At 50.8% G+C, this 14,992-nt stretch overlaps 1 protein-coding gene across 1 annotated transcript in view; it reads right to left on the reverse strand.

Moving 5' to 3' along the window:
* Positions 1 to 14,992, reverse strand: part of GRIK3 (glutamate ionotropic receptor kainate type subunit 3) — a 101,194-nt gene that overhangs the window by 10,083 nt on the left and 76,119 nt on the right. Inside the window, exons 10-12 of the mRNA XM_057403513.1 lie at positions 13,484 to 13,687; positions 5,772 to 5,995; positions 1,064 to 1,182 (exon numbers count right to left, since the gene is read on the reverse strand). Coding sequence (XP_057259496.1) covers positions 1,064 to 1,182; positions 5,772 to 5,995; positions 13,484 to 13,687 — 547 coding nt within the window. The remainder of the gene's footprint in view (positions 1 to 1,063; positions 1,183 to 5,771; positions 5,996 to 13,483; positions 13,688 to 14,992) is intronic.

Genomic DNA, 14,992 nt, shown 5'->3' on the forward strand with positions numbered 1-14,992 from the left:
TCGACGGGTGCACCAGTAGAATAGAAAGCATTCTGTCTCGCACGTGGTGGCTGCTGGGCTGAGCTGCCCAGAGGAGCTCCTCGCCATCCCCTCTGCCCTGTGTTGGAGGGGCTTTCAGGCCATTTCACAACGTGCAGAATGACCAGATGAGGGTAAAAATGGAGGCAGACCGGAGGGCAAGATGCCCTCTGTTCTGTAAGCGTTCATTCAAAGCAGAGCAAGCCAGGACAAAGATCCTGACATCAAACAAATTGAATTATCAGGAACAGGAATTTGCAGAATCTGTGGGATGCTGCCGAGTTTGGTGAATTAAGCAGCTGAGGGAGATGAGGAAGGCAGTGCCCCTCCTCAGGGCATGGTCCATGGATGCTCCTCTGGGCACCCCAGCAGCAGCACACGTGTGAACGCGCCGCTGCTCCATCACAGAGCTTCCAGATGGTACCTGCCAGAGCGTGCACGCTTCATTAATGGTGATGATTGCTGCGTGGTGGCACGGGGGTGCTGGCAGCCACCTGCAGCTCATGGGGTTGGTGATGTGTCTGAGCTGGCAGGATGGATGGGGCTCTGCCCCGCAGGAGGTGGAAGTGCAAATAGAGGCAGGTGCCAGAAATACAGATAAAAGGCTGAGAGGCTTGTTCTGACACAGGAAAATCCAGATGGCTCTCTTGGCGTAAAGCCCCTGGACCATGTCCTGGGGTGCTCCAGACAGGGCTCAGCTTTGGCGCGCATCCCCCTGTGTTCCTTCATCCCTGTTGCAGGCAGGGTGCAGAGGTGTCTGCGTGGAGGTGAAGCTCAAAGGAAGGGGCTGATACCAAACGCAGTCACCAGGAGCTGCTGAAGTGCAGATCACAGCTAATGAGGCAATAACCGCAGGAGATCCTGCCTCATCAGCCCTTTGCTGGCCCCGGCCCCAGGACCCCTCAGGGAGCAGGTCCCTTCGGTGCTGCGATGCACCAGGTACCCAGTGTGTCCTGCGTGGTGGATCCCTGGAGGTGCAGGAAGAAAGCTGCCTCCCCTCTCCCACACCTCACCCGCTGCCTGTGGGTCTATGAGCAGACCTTACCCTGCTGCATGAGCGCTCCCATCCCAAACCAGAAGCTGTTCAACAGGGTGAAGTTGTTCTCCACGATGTCCGATCCCGGGTTGCAGGGATGGGCGTCGTACCACTCGTATGGGCTGAACCTACGGCGGCACACGGAAAGGGAGAGCTTGTTAGTCGGGATGCGGCATGACAAGACTCTAAAGGAACAGGAACAAAAGAGCCTTAATACTGCTTAATGCTGCTGTGGGGGCACGCTGACCCCTGCTTTGTGCGCAGCTCTCTTAGCCAGGATGTGCTCAACAGGAGAGACGTTAATGTTTTTAAAGCTGTTTATTTACCTTTTCTGAGAGTCCCGAATTTTGCAGAGATTAAATTAAAAACATAATTGGTGTAATTGCTTTCGAACCAGGCATTAATTATCATCTCTGCTTCCTCCTGAAATCCCCGCAGCTTCACAACAGCCCTTGCTCAAAGCCCAGCCCACAGTTTGCATTAGATAGTTCTCTGTGTGATTCTTTGCCAAATGTGCTGCTGCCCAAGGAGAAGTCTTATGGATCAGTCTCATGGTGCTCTCAGTCAGACAGCTGGCTGGATTTGGAGCTGCCATCCCCATGCACCTGAACGGAGCAGGGCAGAGTGCAGGAACATCCCACCATGGGAGATGGATGAGGTCTAACACACAGGACTTCATCCCTGTGAGGGTGCTGAGGCGCTGGCACAGGGTGCCCAGAGGAGCTGTGGCTGCCCCATCCCTGGCAGTGCTCAAGGCCAGGTTGGACACAGGGGCTTGGAGCAAGCTGCTCCAGTGGAAGGGGTCCCTGCCTGTGGCAGGGGTTGGAGCTGGAGGAGCTTTAAGGTCCCTTCCAACCCAAACCAGTCTGAGGTTCTATGATTTTATCATGCTACGACTTCTTTTGATTTAAAAAAGCTTATTTTAAGTACCCATGTCCCATTGTTTGCCTCTATTTTGTGCAAGATACAGTTTAAGGACCTCTCTTATCCTCATCTCTTGTTGTGCCTTTCTGCAGCAGGGATCGCTGCCTGCTCTGAGCTTCCAGAGTGCAGACCCGAAGCCTTGCTCTGGCTGCACCCCAAAAATCCTGCTCATTCATCTGTCTGCTCCCCTCCCCCTGGTTTTTCAATAAGAGAAAATGAGAAGGGGAAACCAAGAATCAGGCTGAGCTTTACACACTGCCTGCTCCTTGAAACCTGCTCTGAATTTATGCAAGAGGTGCACGAAGGATGGCACCGCAGCCCTTGCTGTTGAATTAAACCAGGGTTCAAGAATTAGATGAAAACTTTCTTGGGCTGCCAATGATGGAGTGTGAAACAGAGCGGGAATTGCTGAGATGAAATGAGCCTGACAAGATGACACGGGGAAGAACTTCAAGGTCTCTGAGTGAAAACCTACTGGTGCTGCTCAGATTATAGAGGAACACTCAGAAAACCACTAAGCAGTGACAGAGCCTTCAGTGCTTGGAAGTGAGCAGGGCCATTAGTGGAAGCAGAGGGGTAATGAAGGAAAGAGTGAGCGGGGCTCATTGACCCCCTACAGCTGGAGCCATAATAAATGGGGGCTGCTCAGGATTCACCTCTTCCCTCAAGTGCAGAACAGGGGCTGAGAAATATTTCATCAAACCCCAGGATTTTATTCCTTTGTCTCCTCTTGGCCTTTTGGCAGGGAAATGGGAGTGTTTCAAAGAGGTTTTAAAGACCTGACACCAAAGACTTTGGAGTTGAAATTGCATCTCCAAAGGAATTCCTTATGGATGAATCTTCAGGGCCCTGCCCCGCTGGGTGCCCGGAGGTGATCAGCAGAGCTTTGGAGGCTGTGTCAGTCTAAGGCTGGTGACAATCCACATCAGCCCCTCCACAGTCCACTTGCAAGCACTCACCAGACAAATTACCCACACGAAGCCTTATGCATTGCAAGTGCTTATGGCTCTTTGGGGACTGGGGGGGGTACGAGGAGAGGCTCCATCAGTAACTAAGAAAGACTGATTAAAAGGGGAAATGGATCAAATACATCCTTTGCAGGCCTCTAAATAGTCCCTAAGTTGTTTGAAGTGGCATTGACCTATGATTATAGCATCAGCAGAGGGCTCTGGTGCCTAGTTCAGGAGCCTCACATCTCTGAATTAAGGCTTTGCTATTTTGATTGTGGTTGTCTTCTGAGAATTGGATTTTAGAGGCCTTGCCGGGGTCAGAAGCAGATCCTGTTTCCATTACTTCTGAATGCAGTAAGTATTTTCCCCATGAAATCTCTTGCTTTCCATCTCCATGTGTTAAAAGATCATTCTTGCAGAACCTTAATTACACCGAACACTTGGTGTTCTTTGAAAGAAGAGGAAGACAGAGGCAATGTCAGGAGCAAAACGTGACAAAACCCTGTAATTGCAATATCTTGGAGGTTCAATTTCAGCCAAAAAATAGCCTGATAGGGAAAAACCTCTCCTATTACATCATAACTGCTAGGATATAGGGGATTATGAGGTTTGTTTCAGGTCGTTTCAGCACAAAACAAGACACTAAACCCGTGTTCTTCAGGTTTTTATCCCTCAACATCAGGCACATCAGGCTGGGACCCAGTTGGGTGCTTGAGGGCCCGAGGCTGCTCTCTGAACACAGCATAGAGATATCCCATTATGTACAAGGTGATGTCTAGAAGGTGTTTTCATTTCCTTCGACCTTTCCTCCGTATTTACTGCAATGAATTTTATGTGCAGCTACAATTTGCCCATTTAACATGCTTTCAAAATGGGACCATTTGAGCTGGATTTGGCCATCATATGGCTTGGGAAAAATAAGCTCATAAAGGTAAAATTGTATCTGAATTGTCACTCCAAGCCGCACAAGCAGTCTAATACTTTAGGGCATTAAAGCCAAATGCATTATGGCAGCAGAGCCCATCTAGCTGTGTTCTGCATGGCTAACAGAGACAGAAAGTGAAGGAGTTCTATCAGTCATGGCAATATTTCCCCTTTTTGTAATTACCTCGGGTTCATTCTCCCAGATGAGGACCTTTTCCTGCTGAGAGCGCCTGGTTCTTTCTCTGACACAAAGCAACTGCTGAGCACCTCATCCTGCCCCGCTGCAGGCCCCCAGTGTCTTCCCAGGGCTTCAGCTGGGGCAGGACAGAGCCATCGTGTCCCAGGCACTACGTGCATCCGGCTGGGGCTGTCTGTGGGGCAGAGCTGGTGGGAAGCTGGAGAGATGTGGTAACGGCAGCACGACTCTTGTCCTCTTATAAAGTCACAGCATCCCAGCCTGGTTTGGCTTGGAAAGGACCGTAAAGCTCATCCAGTTCCAACCCCTGCCATGGGCAGGGACACCTTCCACTAGAGCAGGATGCACCAAGCCCCGTCCAACCTGGCCTTTGGTTGGACGGCTTTGCCATCCTGGGTGGTTTGGAGCACTAATGCTTCCTGCTGAGCAGAGTTTACTTTGACAACTGCTGTTATGTGTAATTAGGATATTATGCAGTGAAATCATCTCTAAATGCTGCTGGGGACCTGAGGGATGCTGAAAATTGCAGATTTGTTTTAACATGAGGGTTAATGGATTCTGGTTGCTGCAGTTTCCATTTAATCTTCTTGAATATGTGATGTCAGTGGATCAAATAGGAGCTGGTTTGGAGGAATGCTCTGAGGAAAGCTCCTCACAGCAGCCCCTTGGGCTCTGCCTGTAGTGCCCAGCCCAAGGTGTGGGGTGAGCAGGGAGGGCTCTGAAGGCATTGCTGGCATAACTTGAACTGGAAGAAAGGGGAAACCGGTGTCCATGTGCAGGTTGTGCTTAGGAACCTTCCTTGGGCACAGCATTTAAGCAAGGGCTGTGCATGGCCAGGGAGGTGAGGGCTTTGTTCTGGTTTGAAAAGGTGGAATCAGCTCTTGGGAGCAGCCCTGGTCTGTGCGTCTCATCAAAGGCTCTGTGAAATTATTAACACATGCAAATCTATGCTAATTCTTCTTTTAAATATCGGGGGTTTAAACATGCTAATTAGATGCGTATTAATTTTGTAAACAGGCACATTGTCTGATCTCTAGCAACGGGTTCTCCATTCTCTTGATATAGGGAAGGGTTTGCGGGAGCTTTGCTGGTGGAGGGTTTAGGGGCAGGAGCTGGACGTGGTGCGGGACCCAGCGCGGAGGCTGGGTGAGAAGCCACCTGACAGGAGCATGAGCGAGAATGATGGAGAGCAGGACAATTACCCTCCATTATGCCAGGGAGGTGCTAATGAAATGGAGAGGCAACAACATTTCTAAAACCATAAAGGAGCGGGCATTTAAAATTCTTTTCGCCTAGAAGCCTGCTGAATGTGTGGAGCTGCCTGCCCTGACACAGCGAGAGAGGCTTATGCTAATAAAGCAAACAAACACAAGCATTTAGTCTGCTAAAGCAGTAAAAGGGATGGAAAGCAGGCTCTTGCTAGCAAAGAAGGAAACAAATTATCCCCTGTGGCTAGCTCATCTTTGATTGTCACCATGGAGCTTGTATCACCTCTACAACCAACCACCAGGTTCCAAAGAGCACAGGGCAGGGGAGCCTGGTACTTGGGAGCATCCCTGGCTGAGAGCACAGCCTGCTTTGGGTGATGGACCAAAAGGCATTTCATTAACAAGCCAGGTTTAACACACCAGGCAGCAAGATGGATCTGAGCATGGGGAGGGCAGCTTGTGGCATGGCAGCAGATGTGGTGTGGTGGCCCTTGGGTTCTGGTGCATCCCCTTACCTGGCTATGACAAACAGCACGCAGCTGACCCCCAGGTAGGCGAGGAGGATGTACATCCAGATGTCGGGAGACAGGGGGTTGAGGAAGGAGAACACGCTGGGGTTGGTCCCGTTGGGCTTGCGGTACAGGATGCTGACCCCCAGCGTCATGAAGGGCTTGGAGAAGTCTATGGCCTTCTCCCGAACGTGGGTGATGGTGAGAGGAGCAACGGCCAGATCAGCTTTCTGTGTGCAACAAGAGGGAGAGAGGAGGAAGGCATTAGGAATTGTTTGCTAATTCTGCTCCATGACGTTCACTGTGTGGGTGTTTGTCTGATGGTAACCGGTGAAACACACTGCAGACAGCAGGGAGACATTACAGTCCCCGCAGCTTTCGCCCAGCTGCAGTGAGCTCATTTTAATGGGCTCTTCTATAACTGGCTGGAAGAATTGTGTTTCACAATGGTATCGGATGTCTGTGGTCCTCGCTGTGCTTGTTTCTTGCCACACAGCTCCTTACAGCAGGGTTTGCTGTGTGCGCATCCCACTGTTTGCAGAGATGATCTGTTTTTGTTGACTTCCCTTTCAAGGCTGCTGCAAGAGGAGAAAGGCACAGGGGGAGGCCACTCCAGAACACACTTGCAGGGAGTAATATTGCAGCAGCATGGGGTAAAAGCTTCAATTCCTTTCCTCTCAGTCCACATCGTGATATGACTTGAAAGGAAGCCGTGGTGTAGGGTGGGAAGGAGGAAACTCACACTGTTCCCCTTCCATCTGCCTTCTGTCCCTATGGCTGCAGCCCCACCGAGGAGATGCTTTGCTGGTCAGTGATGGACTTCACAGCTTGTCATGCTGGAAGTGTCTGAACTGCACGAGGAGTTTCAGCTGAGCCCGTTCTGCATTCTGACTTCTTGTCTGGCTTCTGTTTCTGTCTGCTATTCAGTCATTTCTATGCTAAATGCAGTGCTAGGCCATGGCTAACTATGTTGTACAGAGCTGTGTTCATTCCTCTCACCAGGTCCTTAAAAAACACCTTAACTAAATACACCCAAGACTACCTCAGTGGCAGCTGCATTGCTTGGGGCTTGCAAACCTCTTTCAGTACCTTTGACTTCCAGGGCAATGCAGGCACATAGATGATGCTGGAGTTGAGCAGCACCCATTGCCTGGCATTCCCATGCAAGGTCTATTGAACATCTGGTTCTGAAAATTAACACTCTCTATTATCCATGAGTGATAATTGCCAAGAGCTACCGTGGGTTTATCATTACCTGCCAACTTTAAATCAATATTAGCTGTCTTGCTAGAACACGCTTTACTCCAACAGAAACAATGGGCTCACTGCAGATACCAGTGAAGATCCATGGCCTGAGTTATGGAGGATGGTCAGGGAATGGTCTCGTTTAACCTGGCAAATCTGTGATGAAAGTTAGGGCAGTATTTAGAAATACAGGAATCTGAGCCTCTTTCTGTAAGAAGAGTTCCTCTATGAGCTTTGATCCATTGCAGACGTGTGTGTGTGTGCAGGAAAAGGGTTTCCCCTCCAAAGAACGTGGCTTTAAAGGTCCTGAAAGGAAGAGTTTCGGGAATTCTGTCACAAGGGTAGAAGTGATGTGCATTTTGTAACACGGTTCCTCAGCCGAGCCCTGGTTGCTTCCCTTCCCTCTCACTTCCCCAATGGAAATACATCTTAAATCAGCTAGGTACAAAAAGCACCTGCTTCAATCACTGCCGTTTGCCAAAACTTAGGGAAAATGGGAACAGTGTTTTCCCAGCGAGCCCTTTTGTGCCTGCTGTGGCTGGGGGGGCACCGATGGACTCTGCAGGATGGTGGGCTCTGCAGTGCACAGGCTGGAGGTGGGATGCAGAGCCCATATCCTGGGTACCAGCAGATGCCTCGGCTGCTCTCCCCCCGTTACAGCACACGTGTGTCACAAGGCAGAAACGCCAAAAGAAAGGCAGGATTTCAGCTCCTGCATCGCTCCTGTGTGGGTGTCCTGACTCGACAGGGAAAACCGGAGGAGATAGCGAAGGATTTGGCTATGGATTTTTCTGGAGGAGGAAAGAAACGAGCAGTGCTGCGGTCAGTGCCGGCGAGCAGCTGCCTGGCTGAGAGCTCCCAAGCCACATTTGTCAGTGGTACAGCAGGCTAACCAGCAGCCAGGGGTTGATGCTTCAGCGCAGAGAATGAAGAGAGGCGAATCTGCATGGAGGCCCGAGCATCAAAAGTGCTTTTAGTGCAGAAATCAAATCTGACTGTGTCATTTCAGCAGCTCCTCTGGTTTGATCACAGCCCCGTGTCCTTGGCAGTAAATGTCACACCCCATCAGAAGGGAGCCCAGGCTGGAGTGGTCTCCTGAGCTATTACAGGCAGTGCAGGGCTGCACTTCGATACCCTTTTATCAATGCAGATTTCTTCTGAAGGTGGCCTCTAATTAAGGCTTTGCTGACTGAGAGGATCTAAATCAAGCCCCACCAAGGGCGAAGCTTTCATTTGTCGTGCTCTGACATTACAAACTGGGAGTCAGTTACCAGGCCCTGACTGGTTCCTTCGCTCAGCCCCAGCTTTTACACTCTTGCACAGGGATATGGGGTTTAGTTAAAATGAGGAACTATAGCAAGTGCCCTTAAAGGCCCTTGTCCAGCAAAACCACTTAAGCACACGCTTCTGTTTTACTGGGGCTTGCACACCTTCCAAGCCTTAGGTGTGCTCTTAAGTGTTGTGCTGAATTGAGGCCAAAAAGATGGATTTTGCCAAGGCAGCTACGTGGCAAATGCAGACACTTCTCTAACACACCTGGAAGGGTTTGGATCTCCTTATCCACCCACAGTGTTTTCACTTGGGTGGAAGTGATGCGGGTTACCGGGCATTCAGTGGCTGGGGGATCATATTCTCTGCACAGAGATTTGGCTTTTATCAGGAAGTGCTGAGTCTTATCTTCAGGTTCTCAGTTATCACACGAATGGGTCAGAGCAGCTCCTGCACTGCCACAGTCACTGTGGGAATCCTGCAGGATCCAGCCTGCACCAGAGGAAAACTGCGTGTGACAGCAGAGCTCCCATAGCATCGGCACCAAGATCAATATGGATTCCAGACCAGAAGCTGCTTCTGCACTTATTTTGCCAACCTGAGCTAGGTATTTACATAAACTAATTACATGTGTGTTGCCTGAGAGACAGAAATAGTGCATATTTTACTTATTTAATTGTTATTCGGGTATCTGGTGGCAGCATCGACACTGTCATCCCTCCCCACTGCCCCACCTCAGGGCCCATCTCTGCCCCTCTTGCTCACGTGCTGCTTCATGCTCTGCACCCCCATAGCTCTGCTTCATGCTGGCATCACTCCTGCATCCTTCTGCACCTCTCCTTGCAGTGGTGCCCTCATCCAGCCCCCCATGGGCACAGATCCTGGAGCCCTGAGGGATGACAGGGGAGGCTGCTCTCGCTTGCAGGCTCTGTGCTGAGTGCCCTGTGCCCACATCCCTCCCCTCGCTGGCCAGGGACAGGAAAACACTCAGTGTGAGAAGTGATGCTCGAGGAGAGCAGGGTTGTGGCCGGCAGCAGACGGGGGTCACTGTTAATGGTCTGACTCCAGCTTTTAATGGCTGCTCCTACAGTTTCATTCCTAATTTAGACATCATTCCTGTCAGTGAATTTAGTTAATATCAGTGGTGAATTAAGAGCAGATGTCACAGGGACAGCCGAGCTGTAAGCTGAAGAGGAGAAATGAGGACCTTGAAGACCTCTTGTAATCTTTTCTCTCAAGAAGTTCTTCAGAAAGGGACCTGCCATTAATTGTGCCTAAGGGATGCCAAAGGCTGCAGCATCCCAGGGAGAGCAGTTGTATCTTTAGAGACAAGCCCTGTCCTATGAATTACTGGTGGGTGAACAAGCCACGGGGAGGGAAAGGCAGGCCCAGAGCCACCTGAAGAGGCAAGCAGAACTTGGGGCACCCAGTGTGAGCTTCCATCACTCACAGGGGTTCCTGCAGTGTCTAAACCAGAAGTGAAGAACACTTTACCCAGAGAAGTTCTTCTTCCCCTGTTCCAGGCCCAGTGGCTTCCAAATGAATCCCCAGTTCACCTCGCTTGAAATAAGGCAGTGCAGGAACATTAATGGCAATGTGATGCAATATGTATTTCTGCCAGAATTTACTGTCAATAAATGCCCACTTATTGTGAAGGTGTTAAATCAGCTGTCATAAACCCTCCCTAAGGACAGATATTACATCTTCTCTATAGTTACCACTGGCAGGGATTTCCATTAGAAACCCTGTTATTTTTCATACCTTTTTTATTCCCACATGAGGCTTCAGATTGAATGGGAACTTGATATGCGCTGTCTCAGCACAAGACAAGTTTTATTTGTGAACAAGTTTGTGCAGAATGTCCAGCATGGCTCATTCTGCTGGCTTTATGGGATTCTGCCCACAGACAACAGGGGAGATTTGCAGGTGCTATTTGGCCAGACAGCTCGGCTTTATAAATCAGACTGGATGGACCACTGCTCACAGCGTAGTTCTGCTTGTATCAATGATAATTTCTATGAATAAACATCACTAGCAGCTCACTGTGGATGAAAGGAGAGCTGATGGTTGCCAGCTTCCCTGTTTGTAATGGATGGGAAACACAGGAGCATCTCTGTGTCACCTGAATGCCCCAAACCCCCCCCATGTGCCAATGTTGTGAGAGTTCAGCTTTTGTGGTTCACCTGCTTGAGGCTCCTCAGTGGGAGCGACCAGGGAGAGGGACAATAAACAAGGAGCTGCTGGGAGAAAGGACCCTGCTTCTCCAGGGAATGAACGGAGCTGCCCCAAAACAGGGGTGTTCTTGTGATGAAGCCCAGCAGAGGATGAGAGGCAGCAGGACGGGGTCTCTGCATGGGACCACACGAGCCTGCCTTCTCCACGGCTGTGGAGGACCCTGGGGACCTGGCAGCTGGGGTCATGCTGTGAGCTGCTCTGACTGCTGTTGCTTTTCCTGTTTATGCTTAAGGCCAGACTAGAAACAAAGCAGTTTTACAAAGGATCCTCGCCTACGGCATTCCTGCCTCTGGCCAGGCTTGTCTGGATCAGAGAGGAGAGGGAGAGCAGAGAGATGAGTGACTCCAAAACAAGCCATGAGAGCTCAGAGTAAACAGCCCATCCTCCTTCATGCGTGCTGTGCACCTTCACCCAGCTCCTCTTCACCACATCCCAGCCTTGGCTGGGGCTGCTCGTGGTACACAGCATCTCCCACAGCTCTCAGCCCTTCCAGTGGTAACAAATCACCGTTTCAGCCTCTTATTTCCCTTCAGAAACACCCTCTCCTATGCACAGGCTATTGAACCAAGCCTGTGCATCAGCTCAGCCCACCAGAGCTGCTGCATCTCACCAGTCCTGCGGGCTCAGCCTCAGATTTGAGTTCAGTCTTTACCAATGCACGGATTTAGTGCATAGAATTAATCCTGGCCTGGCTGCCTGGAGCTCCCCAAACCCTTCCTGCTCTATGCTCCCACCCGAATGATCCTGATTCTTTCTCGAGGAGGAGACTCTGGATCTGGAGGCAGGCCAGCCCAGATATCAAACTCACAGTGGGGGCAGCCCTGTTTTCATCACTACAACGCTGTTTGAATGCCGTCTCCAACACTTTCCCTGCTAGGTGTGAAATAAGTATGAACTTTGCCACTGCAAAGCGCCATCGGTTGTTGCTTTCTCCACACAATCTGAAGATGCTTTGCTGCTGAGGAAGGGCCCCATCTGGTTGCAGTTTCACTTTTAATGCTTTCCATAAACACTGCTATAAAAAGCAATGACATGCAGATAAAGAAAATAATGGCTTTATATGGGGTTTGGGCAGTGGTTATAAATCACTCCAAGGCATTCACCTGTTAGAAAGCAAAGTTCAAACCTACTGCTACAGTAAAACTTGCAACAGGAGGGCCCTTGGTCCTTTCCTGGTGCTGTATGTTAATTTGCTTTTTGAATAGTTAGCCAAGAAAATACTTCACTGCAGGTTGACCATGAGTTTCATGTTCCTTAGTGAGGTTGTTCCTCACACCTTCTTCCTGGTGGGTCTCTCTTAGCTGACCACAGCTTTGGGAATGGCTGGAAGCCTCCCGAGAGCCCTGTAGCATCTCGCAGGACATTGGAAGTGACATGATTCGGACTAAATGATGGCCTGGCTTCTATTCCCTACATCTTATTTCCTGCTTTGGAGCAATTACTTCTTCAGAGCCCTGCAGTGAGAGCCACAGACCCTGCCCTGGCAGTGAGTGCAGGAGCTGTGTCCTGGAGCACACTGGGTGCCATGGTTTAGTGGGAGGTGTCCCTGCCCCTGGCAGGGGGGTTGGAACCGGATGATGTTAAGGTCCTTTCCAACCCTAACTGTTCTATGATTCTATCCTATGATTGCATCCTGTGCTCTGCATCTGCTCAGCTCCACGTCACACACAGCACTTGCAATGGCAAAGTACCAATGGCTTCTGCTGGGATGCCGTCACCCACCTAACTTAGCCCGGCTGTTGCGTAAGAGGCTCTAAAGGGTGTGTTTTGTGCTGCATGGAGCTTTCTGGAAGGAGAACCACACAGGCAGCTTTGCACAGCCTGTGGTGTATTCCCTGCGAGGCGCAGTGTCCTTCTCCCCCAGGGCTGTCCTTGGGTGCCCTCCTCCCCGCTCCTCAGGGTGAGCCAGCCAAGGACGCCGGCGCTCTTCGCAAACTGATTAAGCATCGCTGTGTCCCACAAGGGACGTAATCATCGTCATCTGCATTTTACAGATGGAGCAAGCATTGCACGGAAGCAACTCGTCCAATGTCATCTAGGGCAGAGGAGCCGAATCTGGAAACACAACCTGGATCCCGGAGCCGCAGCTCTGCAGCCTCACCACCAGACGCTGCTCTGTTACCTGCTCCCAGCAAAGCTCCTTCACTGCTGGCACCCACCAGCAAAAGCATTCTTCCCACATGAACCAGGGGAGCATCACAGCTGCTGCATACGTGGGGTTGGTTTCGTCTCTTTTCTGCCTTAGGCAGTGTTTTCAGCATGGAGGCAGGAACGTGAGAGGAGATCCAAGGGCTGCCCCACTTGAGCAGGAGGCCAGGAGAAGAGCGCTGTGTTACAGATCAAGGACTGCTTACGTGGCTGCCTGTGCCTCAGAGATCATCACTTAACTTTGTCCTGATCTTTTCTTCCAGAGACCTTTTTGGGAATCAGAGATTCCTGAAGACACCAGCTTTCCTCACCTCCCTAACGGGGCTTCTGGGATCACAGGATGTGCTGGTGGCGAAGGATGGAATTAGAAAACTGAGCAGCCGTGAACTGAGGTTTCAGACTAGGTGACTTTTTGGTGTCTGTGAGAGCAGAGCTTCCACAACAGTTTCACCAGTGCTTCATGGGCTTTTCCTTTTAGGAAGAGCACAGCTGCTCTGTTGCAGGGGGAGCTTCGTGTCTCAGGAGTATTGCCGAAATAAGCTGCCTTTATAGGACAAAATAGATATATGAAACTGTGCCCTGCACACCTGCAGTCTGGATACATCATCCGGATCCAACTGAGCTGGTCTGGGACATGTCTGGGGTCCCTGAGCCCCCTCAGTGTTGTGCCCTGTTTATCAGGGCAGAGCAGCAGCATCCTCGGGAGGGGGGTGTCCACAGGTACACCCTGCTCCTGCCCCAGGCAGACAGCTCGGGGACACCCCCTGCTCAGCCACCCCTCAGCAGCCCCCCTGCCCATGCTGCAGCCAAGCTGCACTCACGTGGTCAATGAGCTCCTTGATCATTCCGTTCCACTGCCCCTTCTCATCCTGCGCCCCGTATTTGCCGTCCTCCACCAGCCGGATCTCGTAGGTGAAGCCCAGGATGATGGCCAGCTCCTTCAGGAGGTCGATGCAGTAGCCCTCAAAGCGGTCGTTCCCAAACAGAGCCGTGTCGGACTTACGGAACATGACAAAGGGCTCTTCCTGCACACGGGAAGGCAAAAAGTCCCTGTTAAGGGTGAGCCGTGGTCCCACAGGGTGCAGGCTCCGCAGGCAGGGCTGGCAATGGGACACGTTGGGAATAGACTAACTCTACATGGTGCTGATTAGCAGCCTTGGTTACAGCACAACACGTGATTTTGTCTTTTCAGAGCAGCCCATCGTTTTCCATTTGGTAGGATTTCAGGGAGAAAAATAGTCATTTCATGCTCTGGAAATGAAGAGTGGTGAGAGCCAAGAGAAGGAGAAGGACAAACCCAACCCCGAGTTCCATGCAGCAGAAATGCAGCCAATGTGCACTGCAGTGCCTGTTTGCTGAGCTGCAGCAAGCAAGAGGCTGGTGGGTTAAATACAGGGTGAGGGAGCAGTGCATGGCTGGTGCCCATCCCAAAACGTTCCCCAGTTCATCACATTTTCCTCTTTGCTGATGGGATACGGGCCCCTATTGCTACCTAGAGAGAGCTTCTGCTCCGGTTAGAGATGCCATGGGAAGGTTGGGGTGTCTTTAATCCCAGCAGTGCCGAGCCACCAGCACAAATGAGAAATACCTATTAAAGTGCTTTCCAGCCCTGTGGATCTCTGCCTCTTCAGCAGAGGTGAAGTTAGCAAAGAGCAAACTTGCACAGCCCTTGGTGAAGATCAGGCTTGGGCAGTCACCAAGGACAAGGGATGCTGGGGAGCCTGAGGTAGGAAACGTGTAGAGGACAGATGGAAATGGCAGAAGATGGTAGGAGGCAGGAAAAAGCTGGAGGGCAAGGGGAGGATGAGATACCAACAGCAGCTAACACGTGGCTCCAATTGAAGGTGTCTCAAAGCAGGGCACAGGGAGCTCAATTTGCAGCATTGTGGAGCAAACGTCCAACCTATAGAGTTCAGGTTGGCACGCACAGCTCCTGCGCTTAAATCCTCTCTCCCTGGCCTCCTCCTCAGCTTTCCTCACTGGAATTAGTGCTTTGTTTATGAATCAGCTCAATCTATGGATCTTGATACAAACACACCAGCTCTAGAGCTGCCATAAAGCACTATTAATGTGGGGAAGCGCTGTAGGGATTACATACATATTTAACAGCCGAAGCACTGAACATTAGGACTCCATTCGCTTCAGTAATGTATCTCCAGGTCTCCAGCATTTCCTAGGGGGTAATTCTGAACTCTATGAACCACTTATTCACGGCCTATTTCACAATTTATTACTGAAAATGGCCAGACATCCAATTCACGAGCTCTCTCGGTTTGCTAATCGATTTCTCAGTGAAGGTGCCCTCAATTTCATAACTTCACAGTTCCCAT

Source organism: Pezoporus wallicus, unplaced genomic scaffold, assembly GCF_028554395.1.
Source record: "Pezoporus wallicus isolate ANWC-B61680 ecotype Strahan unplaced genomic scaffold, APGP_CSIRO_Pwel_v1 contig_8232, whole genome shotgun sequence".
Classification (NCBI taxonomy): domain Eukaryota; kingdom Metazoa; phylum Chordata; class Aves; order Psittaciformes; family Psittacidae; genus Pezoporus; species Pezoporus wallicus.